We start from the raw sequence: 24,631 nt of genomic DNA on the forward strand, positions 1-24,631 counted from the left end.
ATATATATAAATTGAACATGGTGAACAAGGTGAACATGGCAATGTTAAGGTGAACATGGCGATGATGAGAACATGGTGAACAAGGTACGCCACTGCAGGATTAACACAGTTAAGAATTGCAATATGTACAGAAAGAAAGAAAGAAATGTTTTATTTAACGACGCACTCAACACATTTTATTTACGGTTATATGGCGTCAGACATATGGTTAAGGACCACACAGATTTTGAGAGGAAACCCGCTGTCGCCACTACATGGGCTACTCTTCCGATTAGCAGCAAGGGATCTTTTATTTGCACTTCCCACAGGCAGGATAGCACAAACCATGGCCTTTGTTGAACCAGTTATGGATCACTGGTTGGTGCAAGTGGTTTACACCTACCCATTGAGCCTTGCGGAGCACTCACTCAGGGTTTGGAGTCGGTATCTGGATTAAAAATCCCATGCCTCGACTAGGATCCGAACCCAGTACCTACGAGCCTGTAGGCCGATGGCCTGCCACGACGCCACCGAGGCCGGTTGCAATATGTGCAGGTATATATTATTGAAGATGTTTTGCTAATGTCGCACGCCACTGCACAGGCATGGACCTTTTATTGAAATTGTGCATCAAGAATGTAGGCGGGCGGGACGTAGCCCAGTGGTAGAGCGTTCGCTTGATGTGTGGTCGGTCTAAGATCGATCCTCGTCGGTGGACCCATTTGGCTATTTCTCGTTCCAGCCAGTGCTCCACAACTGGTGTAGCAAAGGCCGTGGTATGTACTATCCTGTTTGTGGGATGGTGCATATAAAAGATCCCTTGCTGCTAATCGAAAAGAGTAGCCCATGAAGTGCCAACAGCGGGTTTCCTCTCTCAATATATGTGTTGCCCGTAACCATATATCTGACGCCATACAACCGTAAATAAAATGTGTTGAGTGCGTCATTAAATCAAACATTTCTTTCGTTAATCATCTAACCGTTACCTCCATTTGGACCAGTTCACGTTTAGTTGACAGAATAACAAGAAAAACATAACAATAACATTATTATAAAACTATTAGAAACTGTCACATTTTAAAGGTCCAGGCTTGTGGCACATTATTAATAAACAGTATAAAAGAACAATACATAAACATTACAATATTAAAAATTAAAAACAAAAATACCATCCCAATTATTAATAAAGTGACTTTTCGTAAAACGCTCTGGGACAAAAATCCACTGCTCAGTCGATTTGACCCGCATCAGAAATGTGACGTAGCATGCGGCGGATTCAACTCATTCTGTTAGTAGGTCAACTTGCCGATAGCAGAGAATAATTTTTCTAAAAACAGCTGATTCTTAACGGACGCTAGTTTGGATATTTTGGTTTTACTCCTGTCACGGGGATCCTATAATACCCGTAACTGAATGAAACACGATTGTCCAAATATCTCTCCTAACTGTATATCTATTAGATCTCTCTGTAACAGGCAGTTATACCCGATTGTGGCTCGTCTAGGTATGATCAGAGATACGATCTCATATAAAATATATATTATTATAGCACATTTAGTTCACTAGAAAACACAACAAAAACACAATACACTTTGGAATCTGTATTAACCTACGCTGACAAATGTACTGCCGCAGTAGTTAATTAACAACAACAAATAATAACAACCCAGAACTGGTCACTTAATTAGTTAATCTCTAGGTGTCTAGTTTACACAATATGCTAATCACTTCACCGTGACACAACACCCACACGTGTGATAATTGAGAAACGCTTCCAGGAGAACTTAATTAATAAAGGAATTACAACTCTATTCCTAACTGGTTAATTTTTAATTAACCCTTACTACTCGTTCAATAACGTGTGATAATTGGGAAACGCTAACACACACACGTGTGATAATGGAGAAAAGCTTCCAGGGGAACTTAATTAATAAAGGAATTACAACTCTATTCCTAACTGGTTAATTTTTAATTAACCCTTAACTACTCATTCAATAACCTTGTAATACAGACTTAATACTGGTACCTATCACAATAAAGACAATAACCTACAGTTTACCTAGGTCCTCTAGGATAACTGGTTAAGCTTTTTATAATTATTTAGGACAGTGAGCCTACAGATTACTGCGTCAGATGACCGGCAGCACCGTCTAAATAATATTGGTATAATACAGTATTAAAATAGTTAAAGTCACATCAATCACATCAAGGTTATACAACAGAGCAGAAATAAATATATTTACCAAGTCCGGTCTGAACTAATATATATGTATATATGTAATATAGCACGTTTAGTTCACTAGAAAACACAACAAAACACAATACACTTTGGAATCTGTATTAAATTACGCTGAGCAGAAATAAAATTATTTACCAGTCCGGACGGACAACGATCCCCTGGAGCCTTCCTTATGTTTCTCCTCGATATATCTAAAATCCTAGCTATTTATTCAAAACTCTCAGAGACAGCGAATATCGCCTGGGGGTACAAGGCGGTACCTCACGTATCATGTGGATTTTCTACAGCCACCACGCCGGCATATTTTGCTCTGATCGTCAGACTGGTTGTCGCCATTCGCCAAAATCACGGTTGTAAAAACCGCACTCGTAGAGGTATTACGTAACTACTGGCCACATGGCCTCCACAGCTTGACTAAGTGCATATTGGAATGCACGGTCGCGCGAAGGTATTACGTAACAAATTGCCCATCGGGGCTAAGTGCATTTGGAACTGCACACGGCCTTCTAAAACAATTAATATCGCCACAGGCGAAAAGAAATTAAGAGCAGGTACCGTCACAATCACATTTGTCAATCTACTCTAATGGTACCTCCATTGGTGACGAAGAAGGATAAAATCCGTTAGGGGTATTACCCTATCAATTTGAGCCGGAATACAACAACGATGATCCGGCGAGTCAAATGACTATGTACTGAAGTGGTAACCGAAAATAACCAAGATGGCGAAACACTACTCACCGATCTTGAAAGTTGGTAAGACAAATTTGGAATAGAACTTAATTATAGAGGTGGTATATATTGTAAAACAATGTTTATTTTTCCGTTCTAAATTAATTTATAGCCAATATAGGGTCACAGTTTGAGACAAAATATTCCCGTCTAGACATTTTCAATGGTTACCTATTGTCGTATATGCATTTACACGTGTAGGCTACCACAGTCGCTCAAAAACTGGAAATGCTTTTTGTTGATTATTTTATTTTGGGTCATTGTAGTTCCACCATAAAAGGAAAGGTTTTTTTTCAGCCAATTTGTTAAAAAAAAATTAACAATTGGGTGGGTGACATCTGAGAATAGTATATTAGTAATAATACAAGTAGGCCAACTTGGCAACATGCAGATTGCATTATTTATAATGAATAATAAATTGTACAAAAGAAAACAGACCAAGATTGTTAACGGTTTCATTGGAATATTTATTTACATGATTATATACTACTTCATACACACTATATACAAGGCTAGTTTAATAACTACATGTATTTCATTTATTTTTTGTATGTACACATGAAACCAAACATCAACCCCAGTATATTTACATTAATTCCATCATCTGTACTGGAGGAACATTTAACCGTTAACATTTCCCCACATAATTGATTATGGGTTTTTATTATCTATTATCATATTGGTTGAACCAAACTTATGAAATTTCGATTACACTCCTTCATTGTAACATCACTAATAGGTTTGAATTAAACAATACATCAATTTAGACATTCCATATTGCTTCACTTAGTATTATAATAAACGTTTTTTGGACTACACGTGCAAGTGTGTTAGTTGACACATGAGTGTCTTTTATATATCATATTCAGTGCAAAAAAACAACAACACGAACATCAGGTTTCTGTTTTAGGTGCAAATGTGGAAAATTGTGTAGCTATGGCTTCTTCAATGTCTGATCGCTTAAAATTGGAACATAGAAAGGTGGGGATGTTCCAAGATAGCGGAAAGTTCTGCTGGATTTGATATCACTCCATCACATAGCATGGTCATCAGTTTGTCGGTTTACCCTGAAATAACAAGCAATGTAACCTACATGATTAATACAAAATATTGTATATATACATGCATGCTTTTGTGTCCATTTATGATTAGTCCAATTTATTTTTGTTTCTAAGAAGATAAATGATAATGTTTTATGTTGTTGAAAATGATCTACATACAGCTGACGTGGCCCAGCGGTAAAGCGCTCGCGTGATGCATGGTCAGTTTGGGATCGATCCTCGTCTGGCCCATTGAGCTATTTCTCGTTCCTGCCAATGCACCACGGCTGGTATATCAAATGTCGTGGCATGTGCTATCCTGTCTGGGATGGTGCATATAAAAGATTCCTAAATAATAATCAATGTGCTTTACTTGTGCCGTTAAACAAAAACATACTTTAATTGATTTTGAAAATGATATAGTTATTTTCAAGTGTCCTAAATGTGGGTTGTATTCTCGCGCGTGTGTGGGAGGCGTGGGGTACAACTCGGACCGTACCACTTTTCAAAGGCACCGTTGTGGTTTATATTTGTTGTATCTGTGAAAATGTCCTTCTTAATTGAATTTGAAAGAAGACTGACAACCTCGAGTCGTACCACTATCTGTGTTTAACCCTGCCGCCGCTGCACTGGTACCTTCCCCGTCCCTCTTCCCCCATTTATCCCTATCTATCTATCTCTATGTATCTATCTATCTCTATCTCTATCTATCTATCTATCTATCTATCTATCTATCTATCTGTCTATCTATCTTTATCTATCTATCTGTCTGTCTGTCTGTCTGTCTGTCTGTCTGTCTGTCTCTCTCTCTCTCTCTCTCTCTCTCTCTCTCTCTCTCTCTCTCTCTCTCTCTCTCTCTCTCTCTCTCTCTATCTCTGTCTCTGTATCTATCTCTATATCTCTGTATTTATCTCTCTCTCTCTCTCTCTCTCTCTTCTCTCTCTCTCTCTCTCTCTCTCTCTCTATATATATATATATATATATATATATATATATATATATATATATATATATCTTTATCTCTCTCTCTCTATCTCTGGCTCTCTCTATATATATATATCTCTATCTATCTATCGCTATATCTCTCATCTCCTATATCTCTCTATCTCTCTATCTATCTCTCTCTCTCTCTCCCTCCTCTATATATATATATATATATATATATATATATATATATATATATATATATATTCACTGGCGTAGGAAGCAGGGGGGCAAGAGTCCCCCCACTTTTCAGATATTTTGCTTTATAATAGTGCAAAAGTGTGTAAATATAAAAGTGTGGCCCCCTCCCCACACTTTTTGGCTGTGTGTGTGTGTGTGTGTGTGTGTGTGTGTGTGTGTGTGTCTGTCTGTCTGTATGTATGTGTGTGTGTGCGTGCGTACATCCCCCCGCCTTGCCAACTTCATACGCCACTGGTATATATATGTACACAGATAAAACTTTTTGTTTTCAAATGTGCGTGTTAGTTTGGGTTATATTTTTGGTTGTGCGTGTGTTTTGGTGTGTGGGCTTGTTTTGTAGGCTATTGTTTATTTGGGGGCAGATTTGTTGTTGTTACTGGGTTTGTGGTTGGGTTTTTTTTTGGGGGGAAGGTAAAATTGTTATGGGGTGGGGGGTATTTTTAAAATATTAGGTTTTTTTATTTGCCTGCCACTTACGCTTATAACCATGTATAGAACAATGTCTTCATTTTAACATTTAACCTTAAATAATCGGCATGCAAGACTAACATAAATATGTTCACACAGATATTGTGATGTAAACAAAACAAGTACTGTTACTATAGGTAGATGTTTTTATGTTAAACTATATATTTAGCTGTTATTACAGCAAAATTTACACTTTATATAAGAATTGTTTCTCATTTTTTAGGAATTTATCGATGTATAAAAGTCACAAATGGTATAAAATCGCGTAGCGTAGCGAAGCGATTTTATACTACATTTGTGACTTTTATACATCGATAAATTCCTAAAAAATAAAAAACAATTCTTATAATTACAAACAGTACAAGAAGTGTACCTTAAAACACTCAAAAATTATTTCTTTCGTTCTTACCGTCAGCCATGTTCTGTAAATAAGCGTAGGAATACATGTATACATACTATTGGATGTTTTTGGGGGTTTTTTTAACAGAATAAAAACAAATAAAAAATATATTGTAATTTTTTTTTTTTTATATAACATGAATATCTCATCCAGTTTGCCTTATTTTTTTAATCGAGGAAACATGTCACTTCCTTGTTCTATTTTTAAAACGATCACCGAACTGGGTCATTGGTCTTCTCGCCCATCCAGCTAAAAATAGTTCCAATCGATCTTGGTCTTCCGTGATGACGTATTTTTGTTTAGGTTTATGGAAGGATAACGCTTGGTTTTTTAGTGACGTCAGCCAATCAGAATACAGTAAATCGTATAAATTCGGAAAGTTTGTAATTATAATGCAATGTATATAGGCCTAATCAATTTACAGCAAACAAAATATTTAGTCAAACAGGCGCATGTGCAGGAAATTGTGTAACTGGCTAGTGGTGTTTTTTAGGGGAGGGGTCGGGTCATGCGTCCCCAGAAATACACTGAAAACATAATATAGCACGTGGTGAAGGGGACTGTTCTGATCGGAATCCTACAAAAATGTTGTTTTTGTAAATAATTTAAATTTTGTTTGACGTAAACATAAAAATAACAGTTTTTTGGAAATAATAAAAATATACTAAGTTTGTGTGTAATTTAGAAAACAAGCGGCTCAGAAATAAATAACTTGTAAATTCCATAGTATGAAAAAATGCGTTCCCCGTGGGACGCACTACAAAGATAATGTTTGTATTATCTATTACAACGTTGTTACTGTCACACACGATTCATTAAAACTGCAGGTGTGTTTGTATATTTAAATGAAATTATGATAATTAATGTGAGGCGAGATTGCAGCTTTGAAGCAAAAAAACAAAACAAAAACATTCCATGCATGAAAACCAAAACAATCAGGTTGTGTGACAGCTCGCTAGATTCATCTCCTATATTTAACACATGATCAGTTATAACAATACGCAATTTCATCAGCTTAATTGTTACCTGTATCATTCTTTATTTTTAAGGCATAGGTGGGGACATTTATGATGCCAGGGATTGGCATGCATAAATCTCAGTTGAAGATTCACAAACAACTGTGACCATCGTTTTTCCAGCTGTGGTTTTGTTTCCGTTGTTGGAAGCTCTCTTATTCGTAAATATTCCTGCAACCTAACCTTTGTAATCTTTTTTGGAGGCACATTTTCATCGCTGATCCAGGAATTTATATCATGATCGTCCATGTTTGTTCAAACCGGAACGCGCTAGAAGTAGAGAGTGGTTAGGGGACGTAACTCTGCCTAATTGTTTTTTTTCGAATTTCTAATAGAGGCTATAGCGCGCGCCGCATATAGCACAACTGTGAGCGTTATGCGGTGATTTTCAACGGACAAAGCACACGATGAGCTATATGTGGCGCCGTTACACACCACGACTGGTTTATCAAAGGCGGTTGTATGTATTATCCTGTCTGTAGGATTGTGCATATAAAAGACCCCTTGCTACTAATGGAGAAATACTACCTAGCATGCCAGAAAGGACGACTGTGATGTATGTGAATTCATTACTAACCAACTAACTTTCTCCCTTCTCTCTCTCTTTCATTGTGTGATAAAATAATATGCTATGCACTAGGCTTTTTAATCAACACACATACTACAAGGGCGTGCCCTTCAAATTAGATAAGTAGAATAGACTAATCCCCCCCAGCCACTGTGTTAACCAAGCTACACAGAGGCAGGGGGGGAGGGGTGGTCATGATGACCGTTGGATACACTAGAATAGGGACGTAAGGCAAAGGTACAACCTAAACACCAAAACTAGGATTACACACAGACAGCATGCTCACCGCAACAGCACACAGGATGCATTGACTAATGATAACAATGCATCCGCCCAACATTAATGGCCCAACACGTGCTCAAATAAGGAACCGGACAAAAGAAGACCGGTTCCGAGTACACAATTGCAACACAACCGGGGAAGGCCGAACAAAAGAATATCGGCCGCCCCCACCCCAATAACCCAAAATACTTGCTGCTGGAATGTACTTGGTGTCACTGAGGAGCAAACTGAAGACCAAATCAACACCTGCGCTTCGACCACCCCGGAACAAATTGCCTTGCCTACCAGTGTCTACACAAAATTGCACGAGTCTCCTCTGGGCTGTCATGCCACGACCTGAATAGGTCAGGTCCTTCTGAGGACCCTATGGACAGCCTAGGGAGACAACCAGCATCATGAAGGTCGATAAATAACGAGCTACTCTCGAACCACTAACGAGCTACACTCGAATTCAAAACTATACTAGCTCAAACATTTACCTTTCGACCGACCGTTCAAAATTGCGCCAAAATTACTCAACAAAATTGCGCACCTTTTCTCTTTGGTTTAAATCGCTCCACTCAAAATTCCATAGCACCACCATCCCATCCGCCTGCTACCGATTCAATCGGACTGCTGGTGCTCCCTTGCACCTGCCAGTGCAGACGGTCCCTCCTCCTCCCCCCCCCCCCCCCCCCACCTTTCCTGTCTTGGACAGAGAGGCCGGCCAAGGCCGGCACCTGTGCCCACGACAGGCGTGCGCTACAACAGCTTGCTCTGAACGTGCACGTAAAACCCTTTGACCTTGACCTTGACCTAATGGAGAAATGTAGCGGGTTTCCTCTATAAGACTATATCAAATTATGTAAAGGTGGAGTCAGACGTATTCTTTGACTGATTTTAATCATAGTGTTCTAAAGAGCGTTAATATCTATGTGTGTAATAGTCAACCTCGACACATACTACATTATTATATTGATATTCATACATTAGTACATATTAGTCAATGCCAGGTTTGCCCACCCACAGCTAACCACTAACCACTAACAAACTAACCACTAACTCTCCGTCCTGGACAGACACCCCAGATGGCTGAGGTGTGTGCCCAGGACAGCGTGCTTTAACCTTAATTAGAATATAAGCACGAAAAAAAGTATACATGAAACGAAGGCCTCCAAGTACTCACTCGCTGCCAAACAAACCTGTAAGCTCATACCCCCCCACCCCGTGTCCAACTTTCCAAGTTTAAATTATATTACATTATATTGACACTAAAATATTTTTAACTTACATTTTTTAAATATATATATATTTTTTTAAATGACTATCTCTGTTCAATTAAACTGTTTCATAAAATAATTATTTATAAGCATGCTGCGTATAGTTAAGTTTACATTTATTACATACAGCCCTCACCGATTCACGGTCCAGTCAGTACTGGTTTAGCTGCTAATATAACTGGATCTGGAAGGAGCAATGAGAGCAATTTCATAAAACATCGTAAGTTTACGTCTACGACTAGCAGTTATACCGGACATACATTTACAAGTGTTTGGCATCTATTTCACTAGACATCGTAAGTTAACGTCTGCAGCTAGCAGTTATACCGGACATTCATTTACACGTGTTTGGCATCTATTTCACTAGACATCGTAAGTTAACGTCTGCAACTAGCGGTTATACCGGACATTCATTTACACGTGTTTGGCATCTATTTCACTAAACATCGCAAGTTTACGTCTACAACTAGCAGTTATACCGGGCATACATTTACAAGTGTTTGGCATCTATTTCACGAAGAAAGCCTACATCATTAAGGATAAATGGAGCATTTTAAGGACAAAAGAAAATGAACTATGTGTGTTTCTAACTGTATTTACTGTACTATAATAGTAATATAAATTGTGGTTTAGTCGTAGATTTACGTTTACGTGTGTCACGGGGATTCTATAATACCCGTAACTGAATAAAACACGATTGTCCAAATATCTCTCCTAACTGTATATCTATTAGATCTCTCTGTAACGGGCAGTTCAAAACCGCTTTGGCTCGTCTAGGTATGATCAGAGATACGATCTTATATAAAGTATATATTATTATAGCACGTTTTGTTCACTAGAAAACACAACAAAAACACAATACACTTTGGAATCTGTATTAACCTACGCTGACAAATGTACAGCCGCAGTAGTTAATTAATAACAACAATAATAACAACCCAGAACTGATCACTTAATTAGTTAATCTCTAGGTGTCTAGTTTACAAAATATTCTAATCAGTTCACCGTGACACAACACCCACACGTGTAATAATTGAGAAACGCTTCCAGGGGAACTTAATTAATAAAGGAATTACAGCTCTATTCCTAACTGGTTAATTTTTAATTAACCCTAACTACTCATTCAGTAACCTTGTAACACAGAATTAATACTGGTACCTATCACAATAAAGACAATAACCTACAGTTTACCTAGGTCTTCTAGGATGACTGGCTAAGCTTTATATTACCAAATACTCGTATAAATTTAGAACAAAAAGTCTACGATTTACTTCGTCAGATGACCGAAGACACTGTCTAAAGAATATTGGTATAATACAGTATTAAAATATTTAAAGTCACATCAATCACATCAAGGTTATACAACAGAGCAGAAATAAAATATTTACCAAAGTCCAACCGGACTAACGTTCCCCCGGGATACCTTCCTATCGTTCAGTCCTTTTTGCTTCTCTCAGATATCTCTAAACCCTAGCTATTTATTACAAAATCAGAAAATCGCCTGGGGGTACAAGGCGGTACCTCACGTATCATCTGAATTTCCACAGCGACCAAGACGGCATATCTTTCTCTTAGATCGCCAGACTGGCTGTCGCCAACCGCGAGCAATCCCCTGGCCATAAACAGCACTACCGGAGATATTACGTAACTACTAGCCACATGGCCTCCACACCTGCTCTGGGTGTGTATTAGGCGTACCGATCGAGGACCGTCGCGCAGAAGTATTACGTAACAAGTTGCCCACCTGGCTAAGTGCAATTTGGAACTGCACACGACCTTCTAAAACAATTAATATCGCCACAGGCGAAAACAAAATTAAGAGCATGTACCGTCACAACGTGCAAAAGTAGGCTTACGATATTTTGTGAAATTGGGCCCTGATCTAGCTATCTATCCGAACCTTTACCTGTGAACATTATTTTTTACATTTTCACATAACTCTTAAATAAATTTATAATTCTGGAAACTGGAACACTGCGAGTGTTGTGTATATTCCCAGAACATTGTTGATATTCTTGGGACGCGGCCACAACAATATAAAGTGACACCCCTCTAAACCGGACACCCTCGGCGCCACGTAAAACGTCCGGTTTTAAGAGGTATCCGGTTTAGAGTGTTTAAGTTCTTTACTGATTTTTAAGAAGGACCGTGAAAAAATGTCAGGTTTTCAGGGAATTCCGGTATACAGAGGGTCTGGTTTTGAGAAGTTTTACTGTATAATCTTTAAAAACAAAGTAGGGAATTTAAAAAATGTAAATGTCATTACCAATGACTGGAACAGAGATCAGCTTTCAAAAATGACTTGTACAGAAAAGAACGTTCATAGCTGCACAAACTTATACCCAAACATGTGCACTTGCAACATGCAGTAGCCCAGTACACGTAGGTAGGGAGTCATTCGCGATTTTGACGTCACATAGTGGTCGATAAATCTGTTTGAGTGATTACTACTGTTATGTTTTTTTTCTAAATCTCATGATCAATTAACCTTTGTTCTTTGTATGTTATGCATTATTTGTCTTTGAATTAGTGAAGCGGCGTCTACGACGTGAAGATCGTCTTAGGGCTATTGGGATGCTTCAAACTGGTAGGATTCAGCCAATATATATTCACCATATATATATATATATATATATATATATATATATATATATATATATATATATATATATATATATATATATATATATATATATTAGACACGAAACTTTGTATTAACATAATTATAAAATGCTAGTGATTTATGTGATTTACTCTAAACACGTAATACACTGTAGATACTGACAGGTCTGAATGCAAATGGAAAACCGGTAGGTCGTATTTCGAACACATTCACTCCAAGGGGCGGGACGTAGCCCAGTGGTTATGCGCTCGTTCGATGCGCGGTCAATGTGGGATCGATCCCCGTCAGTGGGCCCATATGGCTATTTCTCGCTCCAGCCATTGCACCTCGACCGGTACATCAAAGGTCGTGGTATGTGCTATCCTGCCTGTGGGATGATGCATATAAAATATTCCTTGCTGCTAATGGGGAAAATGTAGCGGGATTCCTCTGTATGACTGTCAGACTTACCAAACGCTTGACATCCAAAAGTGGATGATTAATAAATCAATGAGCTCTAGTAGTGTCATTAAACAAAACAAAATAAACTTTCATTCACTTTATGCTCACAAATGCTTCAAAACTGCTGGTTCACTCCCCAACAGAAATTCGCTGAGACATGAACAGGAAAATGACTATTTCTATCAGCTCTCGCGAGTACTCTGTGAATAAATGTGCCAACGGACACTTCTGGCATACTCTGGACGAACAAAAAAGGGGGAGGCGGGACGTAGCCCAGTGGTAAAGCGCTCGCTTGATGCGCGGTATGTTTGGGATCGATCCCCGTCAGTGGGCACACTGAGCTATTTCTCGCTCCAGCCAGTGCACCACGACTGGTACATTAAAGGCCGTGGTATGTGCTATCCTGTCTATGGGATGGTGCATATAAAAGATCCCTTGCTGCTAATCGAAAAGAGTAGCCCATGAAGTGGCGATAGCGGGTTTCCTCCCTCGATATTTGTGTGGTCCTTAAACGTATGTCCGACGCCGTATAGCCGTAAATAAAATGTGTTGAGTGCGTCGTTAAATAAACCATTTCCTTCTTCTTCTGAACGAAAAAAACGTTATCTGAGATGAAGACCGCATCTCTGCACAATGACCTATATCATGCTTTTCAGTGTACTAAGAACGGTAAAGCTACAGGTGTTGATGAACCTTTACGCAACCATGCTTCGTGTACATTATTGTTAAAATTGTTCAATACATGATATAGTCTGGGGGTAGTTCCAGACACATGGCGGCAAGGGATACTAAATCCTATATCAAAGTACAATATGTCTGATCCACGAGACCCATTAGCATATCGAGGGATCTCATTGGTGTCGGTGGTATGCAAATTATATTGTAATATTTTAAATAATAGACTGACTTGTTGGGCTGAATATAACGATGTCCTGGCCGAAGAACAGAATGGATTTAGAAGAGGTAGGAGTACTATTGACCAACTCTCAACACACACCTCTATTACAGACACGAGAAAGAAGAAGAAATTATCTACTTTTAAAGCTTTTGTTGATTTCAGGAAAGCCTATGACTCAGTGGATAGGTTCATATTGTGGTGTAAAGCAAGGTTGCTTACTTCCGCCCATTCTCTTCAATATGTACCTTAACGATTTAGCCACATCCATTAAAGCTCTCGGAAAAGGTGTAACCATAGATTCTGAAAAAAATGTCTGTTTTACTCTCTGCCGATGATTTGGTGCTTTTAGCAGAGAATGAAACTGACTTGCAAGCTATGTTGAATTGTTTTAATATATGGTGTACGAAAAACAAAATGATAATTGATGTTGACAAATCGAATGTAATTCATTTTCGAAACAATTCGGTGGTTAAAACATCAACAGTGTTTATCTCGTCAACATGAACCAGGACATGTTAAAGTGACACGTTTTTATCTGAGCTGAAAACCTACAATAAAGACAATGTAAAAACTCAAACTACACAACAAACCTTTTCCCCAAGGAACTCAATATGGATCACTTGTTTAATGTAAACAGTGTAATACCTACAGCATTGGTTATCAACGTTTTAGAAAAGTATGCAAATAAATTAAACGGCACATGGTCTAATGACATTTCAGATAGCGTTGGCAAGTTCCACTCTTACCGTTTGTTCAAAAACCAATATGGTAATGAAAATTATGTTACTGTGATGATGCCCAAACAATACAGGAGTGCATATGCATAATTTAGATGCGCGGTTGCCTCACTTCGACTTGAGACCGGGCGCTATGAGAACCTTCTAGTGGAACAGCACATATGCCCTATGTGTCAAAATAATTGTGTGGAAGACGAGGTCCATGTTTTAACCGTGTGCCCCAGGTATACTGACTTACGTTTTGATTTAACATACTTAGCTCTGCTTTTAACAACCAGTATGACCTCTTATCACACGTGCACAAGTTATAGATGAATCGGAGAATCGCAACAATAGCCATGGAATCCTTTATTTACAGAACAGAAGAACATAACTTTATTTCTCCCAGGCCGTTACACAACGGCATATGGGGAATATGAAATAACAATATTTGACAGTGTCAAGATGGGTTTTACAGGAGATAAATATATATGTATACAGTACAATGCATATATGTAATAAATTCACAATGTAATATGCAATGGTATTAACACAGCTATCTATGGTGTGGAACAATCATCATACTGCATATGCACAAAAATATACGCAAACTCTCATACATATATACGTACATATATATATATACACACACACACACACACACACACACACACACACACACACATATATATATATATATATATATATATATATATATATATATATATATACATATGCGATACAAACACACACATACATGTACATATATACACACACATACATGTACATATATACACACACACATTCATATACATATATACACACACACACACACACACACACATGCATATTCGTAAACAAACAGATAATGGCAATAATGGATAGTGTATATATTTTAATTTGTAGGCAGCTGTAGTTTTAGGGTTTATGGAATTTGTCATTAATTTCTTTTATTAATTTGCATCTGTCAACCTGTGGCAATTTACCATACCTGTCATGTTGTGTGTTAAGCGGCCATCGGTAATGATCATTCAAGTACAGCTAGTGTTACGGTACCTGTTGGATGAACCGTGATACCAATCAAACAACTAGTGCACAAAATGACGTCGGCGTGAAGCGTTACTTTGAACACGTCGACAAGACCAGTTTTAAATAAACCAATGGGCGATTAATTAAATGTCGTTGGCCTCGATCAATATCAATTTCTTCGGTCCATAAATAGAGGCTATTTTATGGGGGTTTTCGAATACGATTTTTATGTCAACGAGTGATGTGTGAAAATATGGTTTTCACACATCACGAGTTCGGAAAAACACCATGAAATGATCTATTTATTATATACATATTTCCTAATTTTTGACAATATCTTTCGCTCTTTGGTAATATCTTTCACTTATCCTATCGAAAACACGTAACGGCATGATATATTTCTTCCTATGGAACTTTGCCAGAAAATTTACTTTACCATAGACTTTTAAAAAGAAATTTGATTAAAATTTATCTTTATTAACATTTATTTAACAATACTGCGGTGCAAACATACCTGACAAAGCGATCCTCTAAAAACTCCCGCAAAAACAAAACGAGTCGAACGGTGTTAAATTCTTACACTTAAACTCGATGACACTACATTGTGTCATCATTATTTAGCTTCGTATTCAATTTGTTTTATATGTTTTATCGTAATTGCACTTCGTATCCCGTTTTTATAGGTACAGTTGTTTAAATTACATTTTTTATTTTTCAAATACGATGAGATGCATTGGTAATCATCAAATTTAAATACGAAGAACCGAGACAAAGGGAGATAATTTAATCGTGCACATTTACCAAAAAAGTAAATACGACTTCTATATGTTCACTGTAGCTAAAATACAGTGAAAATATTACTTTTCACCGGATATGACTTTTATGGTTTCCGTAGATCTATATATTTCATTGCTATGTATATAATAAAACATGATATTGCCCTCAATGGCGGTCAATAATTCATAAATATATAACAGCAACACATAAATAGTAATAATATTGTCTGAAATGTGTCAATGGAGGTAATATTTCATACCTTATCTGATACAAACAGTGTGAGAAATAGTTAATTGGCGGCCATTTTGAATTGTGACGCCACCTGGCCAATAGGGGTCACTGCCGGGTTGGTCCTATATCACGTTTTACTCTACACATGATGGCCTCACTGCTTGCAAAGTGGCATTTTAGCATCACGTTTTGCACTTTTATAACCGAACTCTGCTACACTAATTGTAACTTTATCCAAATGTGTTTCAGGATTTTAGATTAACCAAATTTAGTTTTCATTTCCAGTTGGCTCATGATACCAGTGCACCAAGACAGGCATTTCAAAGGTCGTGGTGTGCGCTGTCCTGTCTGTGGGATGGTGCAGATAAAAGATACCTTGCTATTGTCGGAAAAATGTAACGAATGCTTTTTTATGTCTTTATCTATCAGAATTACCAAATGTTTGACATCCACTAGCCGATCATTAATACGCCAATGTCCTCTAGTGACGTCATTAAACAAACCAAACTTTGACTTTTAACTTTATATACGGATTAAGTTGATTAAAAATAATTAAGATAAATCAATATGCTAATGTAAAGACCAAATAAACCGACGGAACTCTTTCTCGCATGGGGCGGGACGTAGCCCAGTGGTAAAGCGTTCGCTTGATGCGTGGTCGGTTTGGGATCGATCTCCGTCAGTGGTCCCATTGGGGCTATTTCTCGCTCCAGCCAGTGCACCACAACTGGTATATCAAAGGCCGTGGTATGTGTTATCCTGTCTGAGGGATGGTGCATATAAAAGATCCCTTGCTGCTAATCGAAAAGAGTAGCCCATGAAGTGGCGACAGCGGGTTTCCTCTCTCTCTATCTGTGTGGTCTTTAACCATATGTCCGACGACATATAACCGTAAACAAAATGTGCTGAGTGCGTCGATAAGTAAAACATTTCCTTCCTTTCTTTCCTTTCTCGCATCAAATAATCCCATACATTGATTTTCAAACACGACACTATGCGTGAAGGGTCGATGTAGGAAAAAAAAAAGTTTGTTTTATTTAACGACGCCACTAGAGCACATTGAATTTTTATCTTATCATCGGCTATTGGACGTCAAACATATGGTCATCCTGACACTGTTTTTATAGAGGAAATCCGCTGTCGCCACATAGGCTACTCTTTTACGACAGGCAGCAAGGGATCTTTTATTTACGCTTCCCACAGACAGGATAGCACAAACCATGGCCTTTGTTGAACCAGTTATGGATCACTGGTCGGTGCAAGTGGTTTACACCTACCCATTGAGCCTTGCGGAGCACTCACTCAGGTTTTGGAGTCGGTATCTGGATTAAAAATCCCATGCCTCGACTGGGATCCGAACCCAGTACCTACCAGCCTGTAGACCGATGACCTAACCACGACGCCACCGAGGCCGGCGGGTCGATGTAGGAACAACAAAGTCAAAACGGCTCTATACAATATCGATTACTGGCTTTATAGTGGTTTATGATATACAATATGATATGGTAAATGATATACCAATATTTACATAAGATTATTTTATTTTTAATGCGTGTTCATGAGACACTCACAGAGAGACAGAGAGAGAGTGTGTGTGTGTGTGTGTGTGTGTGTGTGTGTGTGTGTGTGTGTGTATGTGTGTGTGTGTTTATTGTGAACTGTTTCAAACTGATGCGTACATCAGCGCTACTTAATAGTTTTTTTTTAGCCGGGGGGGGGGGGGGGGGGGGGGGTGTCCGTGCACCTGGGATCTCCCCATAATCCGCCATAGTGGTACAAAATCAAATTACGTCCGGCTGGGTCAAAGTTCGAGGTGCACCCAACTTTTGATAGAGCACAAGTTCCACTCATTCGTTTATTCTTTAATTTTTCCTCATGTTCATCTTTCTTCCTCCTGTTCTTTTTTCTTTCTTTCTTTTTTTCTCCTCAGATCAAAACATACTCAGGCACGAGTAACAAAACAATTACGTACATTTAAATCACTAAAAATATATGTGTATATCTGTGAAAAAATATGAATATGTATGTACTTGAGTATGTTATAAATACTGTGTAAGTCAATAATTCAAGTCTCCCCATCCCTGACATTGTCACATCGATCTGGGGCAATACTACTACTACTACTACTACTACTACTACTACTACTACTACTACTACTACTACTACTACTAATAATAATAATAATAAAATAAACATTTGAAAGAACAGCTAACATCAAATGTCCTGTCAGTGGTGAAAAATGTAAGTATGTTGTAAAACAAATTAATTTCATGTGGCAAAACATGTATGCAATTTTATTTCATGTGGTACCGATGTGTCAAGTAGCCTTGTGCTTGAAACATGCATGGAATACCTGTAAAAAGAAAGTATTTAAATGTTGTGCTGAACTAGGGTAATCACAGACGCTACCTGTTATCTCTGAAATGAGCAGCTTAACCCCCAGGTTTTTTTTCTTTCTGATTTACTTTAAGAGAGAGAGAGGTGGTAGTATTTATGTATGTGGTGTATAATAATGTCGATTGATACGCTGCAGGTAGGAGTTTAAGCCACATATGTTACTCTTGTCGTCTATGAAATTTGATTTGGTAATATACATTCTAGAAGTTGTTTTCTCTTACATATGTTTTACAACTTTTTTTCTTCTTTTTTCTTTGCGTATTATATTTACGAGACATTGCGTTATCATGAATGAGTAGGTGTCCTTTATACAGCTATCAATTGCAGTAATGACTCAAGAAGGGACAAAGGCATTGAGTATTGCTCAAAGAAGGAAGGAAAGGAAGGAAATGTTTTATTTAACAACGCACTCAACACATTTTATTTACGGTTATATGACGTCGGACATATGGTTAAGAACCACACAGATAATGAGGGAAGAAATCCGCTGTCGCCACTTCATGGGCTGCTCGTTTCGATTAGCAACAAGGGATCTTTTATATGCACCATCCCATAGACAGGATCACACATGCCACGGCATAGCAGTCGTGGTGCACTGGCTGTAGCGGGAAATACCCCAATGGGCCCAACGACGGGGATCGATCCCAGACCGGCCGCGTATCAAGCGGACGTTTTTACCATTGGACTACGTCCCGTCCCCTGACTGAAGAATTCACTCCACACTTTACGAGGTGTATTGGTCGATATCCATTGTGTTATATATCCCTGTTGTTTCAACCGGGCTTTTCATTACCAAGTCTGTCGAGATAGTCGTCAATAAAATGCATTAAGTTTATTTTCAGCTTCATTTATTATTTTTAATCAAACAAATCCTGCCCTGAAAATGGTGAACATACGCCTTGCAATTTATTATTCGTTTTAATTTTGGGGCAGGACGTAGCCCAGTGGTAAAGCTTTCGCTTGATGCGCGGTCGGTCAATGATCGACCCACGTCGGTGGGCCCATTGTACTATTACTCGTTCCAGCCAGTGCACCACGACTGCTATATCAAAGGCCGTGGTATGTACTATCCTGTTTGTGGGATTGTGCATATAAAAGATCCCTTGCTGCTAATCGAAAAGAGTAGCTCATGAAGTGGCGACAGCGGGTTTCCTCTCTCAATATCTGCGTGGTCCTTAACCATATGTCTGACGTCATATACCCGTAAATAAAATGTGTTGAGTGCGTCGTTAAATAAAACATTTCTTTTTTTCTTTCTTTTTGTTTTAATTTTTACTTATTTCCGTCCTTATATCCCATTAAGGTTCAGCCACGCAACCCTGGGCACACACCTGATCTATCTGAACCATCAGTCCAGAACGGAGGTTTAGTTGTTAGTTGTTAATGAGAGAGAAGTCGGTTCAGTGGCCTTAAACCTACTCACTGAGTCGTTAAACTGGCTGGTAGCCGGGACCTGGAGGCGAACCCAGTACCTACCAGCCTTATGGCGATGGCTTACCCACTACACCACCGATATCAATACAAAAATTAGAAAAAGCTAGTTTGGCTGGAAGATTGCAGTTATATGAGTACTGCCAATGCACGGGAAAGTTTAGGAAATGTTATAAAATTAATAATCCCAAGCAGAGAATAAGCGTCTATACAGATATAGAGAATAATACATGAGTGGCCGTTAGATACCATTTATTTTACGAGTTGTTTCAAAATGTATCTAACGCCCAACAGCGAGTTTAATATGTTTTTAAACAACGAGTTGTAAGATAAATGGTATCTAATGGACACGACTGCATTATTATATTTCTTACATATCTCAAAAACCAGGTTTTAAGCAAATTTTAACATCTTTTTCGACTGAAGGTTATTTACAGCCCTTGCACTTACACGTCACAGACAAATGATTGTCATGTTCACTATACGTCACAGTGTAGTCAATCGTGTGGGGGTTTTTCATTGGATGGTGACCTGGTCATCACCTAGGAGCAGCCAGTCGTATGTCTTGAAATTGTTCACACACGTACATGTGTAAACAAGTATGTGTTAGCAAAAATACCGAAATGTTCTCACCAACGGGTGAGCAAGAAAAAATATTTTATTGATGGTAATGTATATGGTTTGCAGTATAACATAAGTAACTATTTCCTGTACAATTTAGAAATAAATTATCTCTAAATGCAGACGGTCATGGATTAACGAGCATTCGTTTTTAAGAATGACTCGGTAGCCTAAAACCTATCATGGCACGTTTTCGGGCGATTCGGTGTAAACAAGTATGTGTTATAAAAAATAACGAATGATGATCTCACCACCGGGTGTGTAAGAAAGGTGTTTTATTTCAAGAACGCAAATCGTTTGGTCTCTTGCAAGTATCTTTATGCCACCAAGAGTAAATGTCGTTATAGACATTGGCATAGGCTGTAGCATTTGACAGTTTTGTACAAAGTCGACAACCAGGCGACTCATCTGTATCCACATAGTAATGATTCCTCCACTTGAAATATTCCACATACGCCGTGTGGTTTTTGTCCATGTAGAGAAGATATTCAGCAAGGAGCTTGGGACTCTTGAAATCTGCCGTGTTGATGAACGAATTGGGAGGTAAAAATTTACTGTAATCTGCACCCCCTCTTACCACAAGGACAATTTGTTGTTCGATGTAATGAAACACCTTTTCTGTCAAATAGTCATAACACAAACTGTTTTCAAATGCCAAATAGAATTTATAATCCCGAGAAAGCATCTGACCGCAGAGGGTGACGTTATTGGGAGGACATTTTTTATCTCCACAACCTCCGAAAATGTCAACTGAAATCGTCTTCTTCATCTTCTGGACGTATTTATGACGTTCGCCTGGCGTTCTGCAATGACTGACAAACCACGCTGCCAGTTTTGTTTTGTTTTTCGTTAGTCCTTGAAAATCTAACTGTATAGGTTTTTCTCTTTTACGTATACGTCCATACGGATACCATATGTTAGAATCTGCTCTATATGTCATAGTCCAGTTGAACATGTTTCTCCATTCCGGCCTGTTAAACTTATAGTCAGCGCTGTGGTATGGAGATTCTAGTGTGAAATAAACCCATACTTGTCCTGGGACCTTTCTAGGTGGAAGGTTTTCTGGATAACCCACTGCGTTGAATATAACAGCATCAAAAGCGCTGAGGTTATTGCCAGACTTGACGAGTGTGCACTTAGCAGGACACCGAGAAAGATGTTGGAGTAAAATCGAATATAGATTCCAGCCGGCGGGGTTATTTTTTAATAAGATTAATTTTCCAACTTTTGCAGAAGTATTTTGATTTTTAGCAGACGTCTCTTTAGGCGTGGTGCTCTCTTCCTCTGTTTTGTTAGCAATAACCGATGAATGATTTCCTTTTCTAATCGAAAGTTCGATGGGCCTCCTTTGAAATGTGTTTTTCAGCATTTCCAGGTTCAAGTTAAAACCATTTCCCATCAAACACATCCACAAGACAGAACTGGCGAAACCAATACACACGATATTCATAAGACATTTTCTGTATCCAATCTGTTTACAATAACTGCAAAATAGAATTACAGGACTTGTTAAGACGATTCACGCAAATTACTAAGACATTTAATGAAAAAAGAAACAAATCGTATCCGTATATACGAAGAAAAACATACAAAGAAAAAGAAATAAAAAAAAGAGAAGAATATATACTGTTATAACGGTTCTGCTTATCTTACACTGATCCCCAGTCTCTGAGAAGTAAATTTGCTCATCTGTGCACCAAGTACGGTGCAGAAAGGAGAGCAGTCGTTTTGTTTCACATTCAAAACGTTTATGTGATTGCCATGTTCTCTCATACTTCGCAAAAGGCCAGCCATAATCATATACAATGTTTTGGGTGGATATTGTGTGCCGTCAACTTTGCGAGCTTCCATCACAGACTTGCTCAGCCATGTGAGTAGTAAGGAGGCCTGTATAGCCTCATGACCTACTTTCCGTGACCTTGACCTTGATGACGTCACGTGACCTCGTCCTACTGACCCGGCCCTGACCTACTTAGACTGACCGTGACCTACTTAGACTGGCCTACTGTGCCGTGTGCAACGTCCTACTGACCCGGCCCTGACCTACTGACCCGGCCCTGACCTACTTAGACCGGCCCCTGACCTACTTAGACTAACACGAAAGAGTATAAAAAGGCTAGATACGGTTTCATTATCATTCGCTCGCCGAAAACGATCAGATCTACGTTCAATCCAGAGATGGCCTGTTCCACAAGTGATGAAGCGAGATGTCGTCTAGAACTTGGAACTAACGTCTACGTGGTGGCCAAGTTATGGAAAGGGGACACTGCTATTCACATAAGGAAATTTGACAGTGACAAGGGGAAAACTTTCCCCACCAAGCGAGGTATTGTCCTTAGTCTTAAACAGTGGATCGAACTGTGTGGATGTAAAAGCCAAATTGACGAAACAATTTCAGCATTAAACCAGGGGAAAAGACGAAACATTGTTCAGACACCTTGGTGTCAACGTCCATGTCAGCGTCGACAAGAACTTTGCTGGGGTGGACCTGCGTCAGTGGTGGTGGTGTGAAGAAACTAAATCCGTGAAACCTTCGAAGAAGGGAATATTCCTTTCTCTACAACAATGGGAGAAACTGAAAGGCTGTTTCACAGTCATGTGTGACTTTGTACCAGAGCTGAACTCGATTGTGCCCTGCGCCATGCAAGACGACCATCAAAACCAGATGGGATTTCTTCAGTGTAACTTCTGCAACCCTAACGAGTGTCACCAGTGGTGAACGAGTTTTGTTTTGGATGAAGGTATAAAAGAATGGATTTATGGTTTACACTTCATTTGCTTTGCGACTGTGCTAGAGAACAGACGTGTTTTATGATTCTGACATTATTGTGTCTTGTTGCACTCTATCTGGAACGAAGAAGATGGCATCGGGATATTCGATCAGTCTTAGTAGTAGCAGCAGTAGCGACGAGGACGACGTCTTGGTCTGCAAATGTTCAGAAAGACATACAATCAAATGTGTGACTAGCAAACAAGATGAGAAGAAGAAGAGTATTCATTATACGGATCAAGCGGATGCTACACGCAAAATTGGGGATAGAATTGAAGATGGCGAACTCGTGGATGAACCCACAGATCAAACAGATGCCGCCCGTGACACAGATGCTGTCTGGGATGAGGAAGATTGCTATTCGAGACGTTACGTGTTCTGTCATCGTCCCGAAATGAGACATTTCTATGCCCGGATGCTGACGTATGCTCGGTGGCCCATACAATTACGTCAAAAACCAAAAGAACTTGCCAAGGCCGGTTTCTACTACACAGGGGATCACGATGCCATCACCTGTTACTGTTGCGGACTTCGCGCCTACCGATGGCAGAGAATTGACGACCCAGTGATGGAACATTACAGACTCTCTCCAAGATGTCCTTATGTGAACAACCTGTTCAGACATTAAATGTTTTAGACACTTGTGTGCTATGTTTTCATGTTGTATGTTGTGAATAAAACCGTGAATAACAGGTTTTGCTTTCTTATTTATGTCCTGGGTCCATGAGTGTGTCTCTGGACGTGTCCCTATGGTAGTAACACTGGTAAAGGGTAATATTTTGGTAACGATTATTTTTGGGAGCTCGCACGATGAGATTTGTGCTTGGGAGGAGGGACACTGGTCATACGTATCACACACACATTCAAACATTCCTGTACCATATCTTTATGCGTCATAAGGTATATAAGTAAAATAGTTTTGGAAAACTCGTCATTTGAGGTAGAACTTTCAGAGGAGCAACATGTCAGACCAGTACAAGTTATATGTACCCGACGTGGATAAGTGGACCCGTTTCTATAAACTTTACTGCAGGCAGAAGGTAAACTTCAACCTCATTTTCCAGTGCAACGTGGTGGGAAAAGTCAGATCATGTACAGTGTGGATCGATGTCTAGAACTCTACGATCCCACGTGGAAAAAAGAAAAAGAGGAACAGAACAAGTCCCCGACACCCAAAGTCGTCATGGTCTCCCCAACACAACAAGTGGTAGAGCAAGCCAAAGCCGATCTGAAACGGAAACAACAACAACAACAACAACAAAGTGGTACGGGTTGGAAAGCCCCGAAACGGCAGAAGCATTTCTAAATAAGCTATAAAAGGAACTATGTGGGTCAGATATCGTCATTTCATTTAGAGTCGTCATGCAGAGCACATGTTCAGAATGTGGTTTCACATTCTCGAGGAGAGACGCCATGTTAAGACATTTTCAACAAAAACATGCTAAAGGTCTACCACCACCACCACCACCACCACCACAGCAGCAGCAGCCACCACCACCACCACCACCACCACCACCACCACCACAGCAG

The 24,631-nt window shown here is 39.1% G+C and overlaps 1 protein-coding gene and 1 long non-coding RNA gene across 4 annotated transcripts in view; one reads left to right on the forward strand and one right to left on the reverse strand.

Annotated features, from left to right (window-relative positions):
* LOC121381092 overlaps positions 1-24,631 on the forward strand; it is a 51,709-nt gene that overhangs the window by 13,923 nt on the left and 13,155 nt on the right. The gene's annotated exons all lie outside the window — the stretch shown is intronic.
* LOC121381068 (alpha-(1,3)-fucosyltransferase C-like) overlaps positions 3,396-24,631 on the reverse strand; it is a 28,684-nt gene continuing 7,448 nt past the window's right edge. For 2 of the 3 annotated variants that reach the window (XM_041510162.1, XM_041510172.1), the window contains exon 2: positions 20,592-21,815. In XM_041510162.1, coding sequence (XP_041366096.1) covers positions 20,612-21,815 — 1,204 coding nt within the window. In that variant the 3' untranslated portion in view covers positions 20,592-20,611. Of the gene's footprint in view, positions 4,017-20,591; positions 21,816-24,631 lie in introns of those variants that run through there. The other variant, XR_005959043.1, reaches the window with a different exon arrangement.

This window comes from Gigantopelta aegis, chromosome 2, assembly GCF_016097555.1.
Source record: "Gigantopelta aegis isolate Gae_Host chromosome 2, Gae_host_genome, whole genome shotgun sequence".
NCBI lineage: Eukaryota > Metazoa > Mollusca > Gastropoda > Neomphalida > Peltospiridae > Gigantopelta > Gigantopelta aegis.